Source organism: Antechinus flavipes, chromosome 5 (genome assembly GCF_016432865.1).
Source record: "Antechinus flavipes isolate AdamAnt ecotype Samford, QLD, Australia chromosome 5, AdamAnt_v2, whole genome shotgun sequence".
Classification (NCBI taxonomy): domain Eukaryota; kingdom Metazoa; phylum Chordata; class Mammalia; order Dasyuromorphia; family Dasyuridae; genus Antechinus; species Antechinus flavipes.
Window position 1 is genome coordinate 34,342,522 of NC_067402.1, and position 12,175 is coordinate 34,354,696.

The window sequence follows — 12,175 nt, forward strand, 5'->3', positions numbered from 1 at the left end:
CAAGTGGAAAATATATTCTCTTTTGCCTTGCCTCGGAGAGAGGGCTTCTGGCGTAACTCCACTGAAATCTGACCGAGAGCCTCTGTCTGTTTCTTTTATCCAAGAGGGAGGAATTGTGGGATACGAGAGAGAGGGATTATGGGTTTTCTCCCATAGTGCTCTCTGGCCCAAAGAGCTTCAAGGGAGGTGTGAACTCATAAAGGTACAAAGTTTACTTTGTGAAGCAGGCATACTTGTGAACTTCAGTGAGTAAAGGTGTAAACACAAGCCTTGTATTAATTAGTCCTACTTAGTACCTTGTTTCAGGTTCTGCCCAAAACATCTTCTTGTAAGATTAGATCAACTCTAATTAGTTAGTTTGTAAGGATTCCAACAGGCATCCATTCAATTTCCAGTTTCCAGCCACTACAAAGAGGGCTGCTACAAATATTTTTGCACATATAGGTTCCTTTCCCTCCTTTAAGATCTCTTTGGGATATAAGCCCAGTAGAAACACTGTTGGATCAAAGGGTATGCACAACTTGATAACTTTTTGAGTGTAGTTCCAAACTGCTCTCCAGAATGGTTGGATCTGTTCATAGTTCCAACAATGTATTAGTGTCCCTGTTTTCCCACGTCTCCTCCAACATTCGTCATTTTCTTTTCCTGCCATTTTAACCATTCTGAGAGGTGTGTAGTGGTATCACAGAGTTGTCTTACAAAATTGTCACTCTTTATAGATGCTATAATGTATACTTAGAGAATCCTAGAGAATCAACTAAAAAAAAACTACTTGAAACAATTCACAACTTTGCTAAAGTTGTAGGGTACCAAAACATCCACATAAATCATCAGCATCTTTATAACATTATCACCAAAGTCAAGCAGCCAGAGATACAAAGAGAAAATTCCATTTAAAATGCCTGTAGATAATATAAACTATTTGGGACTCTTCCTGCCAAAGCAAAGTCAAGAACTATATGAACACAATTACAAAAGACTTTACATACAAAGTCAGATCTAATCAATTGGAAAAATATAAAGTGATCATGGGTAGTTTGAGTTAATGTAATAAAAATGAAAATACTACTTGAATTAATCTACTTATTCAGTGCCAAATACATCAGACTCCCAAGAAATTATTTTACAGAACTAAACAATAATAATAATAATAATAATAATAATAACTAAGCTCATCTGGAAGAATAAAAGGCCAAGCATTTTAAGGAAATTAATGAAAAAAAATGCAAAGGAAGGTGGCTTAGCTGTAACCTAAAACTATATTATAAAGCAGTGGTCAGCAAAACCATTTGGCTAAGAAGTAAAGTAGATGATTAATGAAATAGGTTAGGTTCACGAGACACAATAGTAAATAACTATAGTAACCTTGTGTTTGACAAACCCAAAGATCCCAGCTTCTGGGATAAGAACTCCTATTTGACAAAAATTGCTGGGAAAATTGGAAATTAATGTGGCAGAAACTAGGCATTGATTGACCTATACCAAGATAAGGTTGAAATGAGTTCATAGTTTAGATATAGAATGATATGGATAAGTTTACTGTTGGAATACACGGGAGCCACCTGATAGTGGCTGCTAGAGATCTAATCCAGAATGGATTTCCTCTTGTGAGATGATGATACAAGGAAACTGAGGGGCAGTTGCTGTTCTCTGATCTCTGTGACTGAGGCCGTTGCATTGTCTGACCTCTCTCCTCTTCCCTCTGCCTCCAATTTATCTCATTCCCAGTCTGCAGCACCTGTGTCAGCAAAGGCTGCCCTGCAGCTCCTTCAGATCCTGTGATCCACAGCTGTGGAGGCTCTCAGGGAATTGATCTGTCCCTTAATAGTTCACCTCGCAGATCTGTGGAGAAGGAGGGAATTTGTGGCTAAAGAAGAACCTGTATTGAATACAGTATGGATAATTTTGATTATATCAAGTTAAAAAGTTTTTGTACAAACAAAACCAATAGTCGGACAAGATTAGAAAGGAAACAATAAAATGGGAAAATAAATTTTACATCCAAAGTTCTGATAAAGGTCTCATTTCTAAAATATAAAAAGGGATTGACTAAAACTTAAAAGAATTTAAGCCATTTTCCAGTAGATAAATGGTTAAAGGATATGAACAGATAATTTTCAGATGAAGAAATTGAAACTATTTCTAGTCACATGAAAAAAATATTCTAAATCACTATTGATTAGAGAAAGGCAAATTAAGACAACTCTGAGATACCACTACATACTTCTTAGATTGACTAAGATGATAGGAAAATATAATGATGAATGTTGGAGGGGATGTGGGAAAACATTGATACATTGTTGGTGGAGTTGTGAACTGATCCAGCCATTCTGGAGAGCAATTTGGAACTATGCCCAAAACGTTATCAAACTGTGCATACCCTTTGACCCAGCAGTGTTTCTACTGGGTTTGTATCCCAAAGAGATCTTAAAGGAGGGAAAGGGACCCACATATGCAAAAATGTTTATAGCAGATCTTTTTGTAGTGGAAGAAACTGGAAACTGAGTGGATGCCCATCAATTGGAAAATGGCAAAATAAGTTATGGTCTATGAATCTTATGGAATATTTCTGTTCTGTAAGAAACGACCAGCAGGATGATTTCAGAGAGTTCTGGAGAGACTTACATGAACTGATGCTGAGGGAAGTGAGCAGAACCAGGAAGTCATAATACACGGCAACAACAAGATTTTACAATGATCAATTCTGGTGGACATGACTCTTTCCAATAGTGAAAGAGGACAGTTCCAACGGTCTTTTGTTGAAGAAAGCCATTTGCACCCAGAGAGAGGACTCTGGGTACTGAGTGTGGACCACAACATAACATTTTCACCTTTTTGTTGTTGCTTTCTTGCATTTTGTTTTTTTTTCTCTTTTTTTTCCTTTTTGATCTGATTTTTCTTGTGCAGCATATTTGTGGAAATATGTTTAGAACAATTGTACATATTAACATATATTGGATCACTTGCCATCTAGGGAAGGGGTTGGGGAGAAGGGAAGGAAAAAATTTGGAACTCAAGGTTTTGTAAGCATGAATGCTGAAAGTTATCTATGCATGTGTTTTGAAAATAAAAGGCTTTAATAATACAAAAAATTTTCTTTAAAAAAAAAAAAAGATTGCCTTTCAGATCAGTTGATACTTAAATTAATTCAGGCTGTTCACTGGAAGGTCAAATACTGAAGCTCAAGCTTAAATATTTTAGCCACATAAGGAGAAGACAGGAAGAGATTGAAAGCAAAAGGGAAAGTAGTCATCACTGGTCAAAAATACAGTTTAATGACCAAGAAAAGATAACAATGTCACATTTATTTAAAGGGTTTTAAATTAATAGGTCCTAAAGTTCTGGCCATACTAATGATGAACTAGCTATTTATCCATTGTGTTGAATTTATCATATTGCCCTTTCTACTGATAGACATTTATCTCATTTGTACCTGTTAGTGATTTACATGGTGATTTACTTTTGATGGTTTCAGTATCCAAGTCCAAAAAGCAACAATTTCTTCCCAAAAGAAATCATGAGGGATACTAAAGCAATATAGCTAGCATGTGTAGAAACACATATGTATACATGTATGAATATATGAATACACCTATATTGCTTTTGCTGTTTTATTTCTGAGTATTTTGCAAATTTTTTTTCTAGGTGAATCCAATGAAAATGGAAGAATAAATCCTACCACGGACTCTGATGGAACTTTTATTTCCTACAGGTAGGGCTTATATCTTATCATATTGCTCTCACATAACCTAATTCTTTCAGTAAATTTGCCCTAGTGCTAAAGCTTTCTGTTTTACATTTTATAATGTTTTCTGCTAATAATACTTTCATAGTATTAGTCCACTGATCCCAAGAAACTTTGAAGAAAGCTCAAAAAGAATTTTTGAGAATTGCACGTGTTTAAACTATATTAGATTTCTGTCTGTGAAAAGGAGAGGGGAATAGGAGAGACAGAGGGAGAAAAATTTGTAGCACAAAGTTTTGCAAAGGTGAATGTTGAAAACTATCATTGTCTGTATTTGGAAAAATAAAAAGATATTTAAAAAAATTCATGATAGTATTAAATGCTATTTGTTAATATTTTCTTTGGGGGCTTTTCAGGAAATAGGAATTTATATCTTGTTATATCTTGTGCAGTGATAAAATAACACACTGGTGAATAAAACATGTACCCATTTGAACTTTTGTTAGGTTTTCATCTCAGTTTGAATTTTGGTTGAGTACATGTCTAAACATGTTTATGTTTTGATAGAGAAATCTAAGTTAGATAATAGGTTCTTTGTTATTAGACAACTCATATCAGACAAAAAGAGTTAAATTCTGGGTCTTATTTTCTGGAAAATACAATTTAAATAATGAGATTTTTTTTTTTTGAATGACAGTGACACCTAGAAAAATGATATTTAGTTTATAGTTCTTTATCTTTATGAGTGATTGATTTTAATGGCTTATTTTTCATGGAAATATAAATTTACCATGAACATATAGAATATGGTCACAAATTTTAGAGATTTGGCATATTAATCAGCAGATATTTATTAAGTGTCTACAGTATACTAAGCACTATAGTAGATGACGGAAGTAGAAAGAAAGAAAAACAAATCCCTGCCCCCAAGGAATTTCTATTTGTTCTGTCAACCTAGAGAACAAGTACAAAATACATGTGAAATAAAGAAAAAGGGATGGGGGAGAGTGGGGAAGAGGCGGAGAATGGGATATTACTAGCGATCATGAACATTCAGCATAATTCATATACAAAGAATTGTTTGCAGAAAGTGAGAATTTCTACTATGGAGAGGTGAGGTGAAAATGACATCTCAGTAAATCAGACTTTACAAAGGGATTTATGAGAAGTGTGATCTTATGTGTACAAGTACACTGCTGTGGGTGCATCCTGTAAGTTGTGTAAGGGAATAATGTGTGCTAAGACTAGGAGGGAGGCAGGGCAAAGTTGTGAAAGGTTTTAAATGCCAAAAAGGAGCTGGAAATAGAGTACTGCTCATCAGCTTTTCTATATTGTAATCACGCTATAGATTTTATTTCCCCATATTGAGATTATAAACTTCTGGTAGGCACGCTATTCTCTCTTATACTTATTTATGCTTCCCCTCTTTCCTCTATCGAAAGAGATTTCATTGAAGCTTCTGACTGCCAAACTGGGAATAAATCATAACGGAAAGATACCTGAAGAAAAGAGTCAGGAGACTAATAGTCCAGAACCTGTCACTAATGAACTATATGAATGTTAGCAAGTAACTACTGTGCCTTGGTTTCCCAATGTTTCTGATGGAAATAATATTACAGATTGTGTCTCTGTCATAGAGTTGGTCTGTTATATACAAAAACACTTTGAAAACCACAAAGTGGTATAAAAATGGATAAAAGTTTTGTTATTATTATTATTGTTATTACTAAGTAGTGACTAAAAAGGGAATTAAGGATGTGTTTAAACCAGAGTGAGGGGTTGGGGAGGGAGAAAATCCTGCATAGTTGTAAATTTTGTTGACAAATTATATTTTGCTATATTGGTAGTTTTGCTAATTACAGTAAATAAGAGATATATTATAAAGCACCCACTCGAGAGAAATGTGATAATGTGAAAGCAGAGTATTAAGTTGCAGTTTCTTTTGTCCTTGTATAGTTTGAAGATTAAAGTATTTCAGCTTCAAGTATTACTGAATGATAATTGTATTTTGAAAATGAAGGTTCCAATATAACTTTGCACAATAATACTAAAGTTGTTAACTAATATATTTTTAATCAATGCCTGTCATTGTTTTAGCTTTAGAACATTAATTTATCATGGTAATTAAAAAAGGCAAGATGAAAAGCTAAGGTAGTTCAGTATATAGAAGCTGGCTTTTAATAGTTGGCAGACCAGCACTGTTATTAAATAGTATTATAGTATTTAAGGTGTGAAATGAATATTTTCTGCTCAGTAGGCAATAGCTTCTCTAATATAATGAGCTTAGTTGTAAATTTGACACTTGGGTTAAATGCAGAAAAATTCATAGAAGCACAGCTCTGGGTTTTATTTTCCTATCAAAATTAACAGACAAATTGATACAAAACTACACCATAATGACAATAGAAAGGTTTTTTTCATTGTTGTTGTTTTGGTAAAATCCAGTCTTCAAAATGAAAATTATTTTGCTATTTTCCTATCATGATTTTCTTAAGCCTTACTAAAACTAATTAGTTTATATTAAACTAGTTGTTTATATTATCTGAAATAATAAAAAATTTTCATTTTGATAGTACTTTGAAATAATGTGTAGATAGTTCAAGTTATTTAACTGCCTCCCGCTTTCTTTCTTAAATGAAACTTAAATAAAGGGAAACCCTTACATAGCTATGACAGTGGAAGGAAACAGAGAAGTAGGCCCGGGGCCCACTTCGGAATGTCCTCTTGGCAGCAGGGGAAGGTGCCCTCCACCAGGGGCGGGGCACTGCATACATCATCAGACTCACCTGATAAAGAGTGGTGAGTTCTGTAGCACGATTCCTCCCTTCCCCCCCATAATTTTTTTTTTTGGCTGAGGCAATTGGGGTTAAGAGACTTGCCCAGGGTCATACAGCTAGGAAGTGTTAAGTGTTTGAAGGCAGATTTGAACTCAGGTCCTCCTGACTTCAGGGCTGGTGCTCTTTCTCCTGTGCCACCCATCTGCCCCCTTCTGCTTTCTTTTCTGGCATTCAGGTGGAAGCTAAAATCCCATCTCTTTGGAATTTACCTCAACTAATTATAAAAGTTCCAATAAGTTAAATCAAGCCATTCTCCGGCTATCAAAGCATGCAGATTCTGTGACTCTCTTTTTCTTTATCGCTTCTCAAAATACATTTAAACTCTGGCATATGTCCAGTGCTGATCTTTAGTTTATATTTATTGGTCTCTATGTTTATTAGTGTTTTCTTATTCATCCCTTCATCTGTCTTCCATACTTGTATTTTCATGGGTATGCAGAATGTATGTGAGGAAACCCTCTTTTGCCAGCTGTTCTATAACTCACTGTCTCAGGCGGGGAGGCACCTTAAAGACTGGCTCAGGGTCAGACCTCCAGGATGTAGTAGAGTCTGAACTTCCATTCAGCTTTCTTGACTCTGAGGCTGGCGTTCTAGGGACTGTGTCTCATTGCCTTTTGTTTATAAACCATTCGTATTAAGGTTACCTTGTCATTGCTGATACAAAACTCATATTTTTTTTAATAGTACCTACTTATAATGCTAATAATGACACTATTAACTTGTCACTCCCAAGAATCCTTCCCATTTTGCAACTATAAACTATTTCTGAATGGAAGAATGAGAAGGCAAAGTAGCTTCTAATAATTGTAGTCATAACTAGCAGTTTTTATAGTTCCTACTATGTTCCGGGCACTATGTTATTGTCTCATTTGATCCTCTCCCAACCCTGGGAGGAAGGTGCTATTATTATTCCCATTTTACAGATGAGGAAACTGATACTGATACTGTACAAAGGTGAAATCACCTGCCCAAAGTCACACAACTTAAGCTTTGGAGACTTGATTTGAACTCAGATCTCCCTGACTCCAACCTCTCCTGCTCTAGCAGCTGTACCACCTCCCTAAGTAAACTTTTCATAGGAATGAAACGCTCAGTCTTTCAAATTAAACTTTAAAAAGTTTAAGTACAAACTTAAGGAAAGTGTGGTTGTGTTTGAATCAATTTTTAGGTGCAGTTTTGGGTTTCAAATAAGATTGATTTGGAGATTTATACTTAAATGAATAATTCTATCTCTGGAAAACAATGACCAAAACATTGAAGTTGACTAATTCTATTGATAAAGCAGTTGGTTTTTTAGATTAATATGTTTGCCTTCAAATGCAATTATTGGCTAGGTGATTTAGTTTGGATATAGTTGTTTTAAAACCTGCAGATCAGAGAGAGTACTGTTTCTTCTAATTCATAAAGTTAAAGCTTTATTTTTGTGTGAAATCTAAATAAATAGGACAGATTATTGGATAATGTGACTGAAATCTAATCTTTTTTTCCCTAACTCTATTGCAAATAACATGTTTTGCAATTAAAAAGAAAAAACTAAGAAAATCCAAAAATCACTAAATATGCTAGTTTTCTAAAATTTTAGTTTGTTGAATTTTTTCATAAGATTTATAGGGAGGCCTTTTCTTTTTAAAATACTCTGAATTTTCTCCATATAGTGGAACTGAAAACCTTGCTAGGTATGAGGGTGGAAACAGTTTCCTGCTTCAGCAGTTTACAATGGATATTGGACTTCAGCCTCAGTGACTGCAATGCAGTGCCATGAGGAAGAGGGAATATTGTCTGTCTCTCTCCTTTCCCAAGGGCAGCTGACCTTCTCCTCGCCAAAGAGGCGAGCCCCTTGCCAGCACATATAACTACAGACTATTACATTAATCTGTTTAGCCGCAGTACCAGCTGCTTGCATGTTTTTAATTATCTTATTAGATGGTATAACAGTGACCTATGAAATAAAATGAAGGTGAGCATTTTTTTTAAACTTTACATTTTGCATTCTATTTTTCTAAATATATTTTGTGAACTAATTATAACCCTTTCCAAAGTCATAAGTGCCAGAAAGTCTATGTAGTCTTTGAATAAACCTAATATGGCAAGGGTGCCATATTTTACAAAATGAGATTTCCACAGTATTGTCATGGTGGTGTTTAAAAAAAACAAAAACAAAAAAAAACTTAGTTCTTTATTTTTGTTCCAGCTTTTGGCAATATTTAGGTTGTGTTCATATAATAAGAAAATTAGAATGCACTTGGTCTTACAGTCTATCCAAAGGGAGAAAATCAGTCAAACCAGTTATTTCGCATTAAATAAAAGACAAGATAAAACTTTGCTTACTTTTCAGACCCTGTTTTGATTTTATAAGTATATGACTAAGATTTAGCATAGACTATCTCTTAATAAATTTGTAAATTCCACTTAGCTCTAATTTCTTGTTTATATATTTACATAATGAAATATTATTATAATAAAATTACCACTAGCATATTATAATAGCAATTATTTTTCTTACCTATGTTATCTAGAGCAACAAAAAAAAAATCTATTGCTAGATATTTACAATAGTGAGTAGTCCTTTACAAACAAGGTTCAGGTTCAACCTTTCAAATTAATACAAATTATTGATGGGCAAATTTGGTTTCATTGCCAGCAAACTGAGAGATCTGATGATTCAGTGAGGCAATACTAATGCCATGATTTCAGAAAATCGCTAGAGGTACAAAGCTTTCAGTATTCTGCTTAAATAAGGTACTTGTGTAATGAGACTTAAATTATTAAATCCAACACCAGAAGAAAAAAGGTATTAAGGAATTTGGTCTTACAACTATTTGTAAGCTATATAAATTCTTTTCTTAAATTTCTTTTTCTTCTACATCTTACATTTCTCTACAAAATAATTCTTTTTCCTTTAAAACATATACCTTGGTTTCTTGTAACAGAATACCATGTGTGTATGTGTGTGTGTCCAAAATTATTCTTTCTAAAAAGAATTTTTTTTTGGAAGAAATGACTTGACTCAGTAAATTTTCAGCTCTTCCAATGTAACTCTGACTTAGATTTGATTCAGTAAGAAATTACTTCATAGGGAGCCCCTAAAACTGTTGACTAATTTTCAGCTTGTCATAAGGGATGACTAGTTAAATTTTTGCATTCCTTGATTATTGGAAATGAATTGGATGTTGCCCAGTGACAGTCTTTTTTTGATTTTCTGATTTGCATCAACAAACACTTAGAATATATATATATTTATATCTAACACTGCAGACTGTTATCCTCATTAAGTATAATTTAATTTTGTTAATATTATGTAAAAGTTGTTCCAAAATGTTTTTTTTTTAATTTTTAATCGAATATTTTTAAGGTAACAAGTTTTATTTTCTGTTCCCATATTCTCTGAATTCAAATTGGGGGGAGGGATCAGACCTCGAAACAAATATTTAAAATCAAGAAAAACAATTTCCCACACTAATTATGTCCAGAAATAGATGTCTAATTCTGCAGCTTGAATCCATTACTTCTGTCAGTTAGTATTGTACACAACACTAATGATCTGTGCTTGATACAGTTTATTTCTGCCTCCCTGCCTCTATTCTCTTCCCCATGCCCATACACCAATTACAGATTCTTATTCTCCTTTCTTTTTAAAATCCTTTTTCATGATCCATCTCTAAGGTTGAGATTTGGTTTGTTTGTCATTTATTCACCCCTGAGTCTGCCTTCTTTCTCTTGTTACCCTTTTTCTTTTTCCCTATTGAATTGAATTGAATTTCTATATCGACATTACGTAAGTGGCGTACAGGCCAGACCTAGCAGACTCTCCCAACGTGCCCTTACAGACAACTTTAAAATAACTCCCAAATCAGATTTTGGAGCAGCAGAGCCAACAAAAGGTCTGAGAGAGACATTCTCCCAACCAAGACAGCCCAAGAGGTCTGCAGGATAAGTCTGTAACAGTGAGATGGGCGCGGGCCTGGAGCACAAGAGAAGCTCCGTCACTGGACTTGGAGGCAGCCATGGAAGCCACAGAAGCAGCTTTGGGAGCTCTCAGCCCAGAGACAGGCAGGGGTCTGGACACTCACCCAAAAGAGGTCACTGCGCACAGCCAGCGTTGACTGGCAGAAACAGTTCTGAGGCGCAGTTCCAAGACAGAGCGGAGCAAGGGAGTGAGAAGGGCTCTATCACAGTTTCAGAGTCAAAAAGTATGCTAATAGTTGTGATTACAGAAGAGCAAGGTGCCTGTCTGGCCACAGTTCTAGGCCTAAAAGGAGCTTTGTAACTGCAGGGGAACAGGAGCCCTTCCTGGATTCAGGCCCCACCACAGGCCCAAAGAGCTGTGACTAGACTTCTCTTAGGATAAGACCACCTTGGAAGAATGTAGTGGCTCACAGAGAGCGGGGGAACTCTGGGTGAGGTATAAAACCCTTCAGCCCAGAGGGAACCTGCTGACCGGGTCTGGTTGGGTTCCCCATCTCCCCTTCGGGCTCTCAGCTTTCCTGAAAAGTCAAGCAGGGCATGACCATCTGTGTTCTACCTGAAGCAAGGGGCATTTACATATCAATAGCAGGGTGCTTATAGTTAGCACTTAGTGTGCTATAATGTAATCATACTGAGGTATTTAAGGGCTGAGAGGACTTGAAATAAGATCTCCATCTTTGTCCATCTTCCTGGGTCTCCTGCCTCCTTCACTCCTCCACTGACAGCAAGGCTGGTCTCCTTCAGAGTGCTAGTTTGGACAGTATATTTTGGCACCTCAATTTGGAGGCTCTAGAAAGCACTCTAAGCTACTGCGCTGACAATAAAGACCAAAAAGATAAACAATGTGAAAACATTAGAAGAAAAATTGGAAAAAGAAATGAAAATGATCCAAGAACAAAACTGATGAAAAGGGAATTAAAAGACACACAAAAAAAAATACTAAAGAAAATAATACCTTAAAAAAAATGAATTGACCATTCTGTAAAGAAGATAGAAAAATTTACTGAAGGAGGGGTGGGGGAATGTAATGTTCTCTGGTTCTATTTTCTTGGGGTCTCTGGGAGCCTTCTTTTCAGCTCAGTAATCAAACAAGAGTGGCCAAGCTTTAAAGTCCAAATCCTTTATTATCTCTTTCAAAGTCTTGTCTTCTTTCCTGGGGCCCAGTTAGCTCTCTTACAGTACAGATTCTTTATAATCTCCTTCCTGGGGCTAGGCAGCTTTCAGACCAGCCTCGGTCTCAGTGGAGAAATGCAGGAGAGCCTGCCACCAGTGGCCTGACTGAAGATCGAATGAATGTCTGTCCTTGGTTCAGAGAGTTTGAGCTCCTGCCTGTCTTCTCTGCCCTCTGAAAGCTTCTCCTCTGTGGCTCTCAGTCCCTGCTTATATGCTCCACACTGAGCATATACCAATCATTCTGCACCATGCTAAACTAGATAACCATTGTCTCTATCAATTCCACTGACTTAGCATCTTGTAAGAATCCTTTGTTTCAGATTCAGAGTTCTGGCTCATAACAGCGTAACTCCTATACAAACAAAATAGGACAAATTTGGGGGGGGGGTGGAGTACAAAAATTTCATGAAGAAAAGAACAATTTAAAAGTTAAAACTGGGCAAGTAGAAGTTCATGATTCCATGGGACTTCAAAAAATCAGAGTCAAAAGAATGAAGAAAATGTGAAATATTTC

At 35.7% G+C, this 12,175-nt stretch overlaps 1 protein-coding gene across 1 annotated transcript in view; it reads left to right on the forward strand.

Moving 5' to 3' along the window:
• Positions 1–12,175, forward strand: part of TBC1D5 (TBC1 domain family member 5) — a 587,873-nt gene that overhangs the window by 316,449 nt on the left and 259,249 nt on the right. The window contains exon 7 of the mRNA XM_052000341.1: positions 3,646–3,712. Coding sequence (XP_051856301.1) covers positions 3,646–3,712 — 67 coding nt within the window. The remainder of the gene's footprint in view (positions 1–3,645; positions 3,713–12,175) is intronic.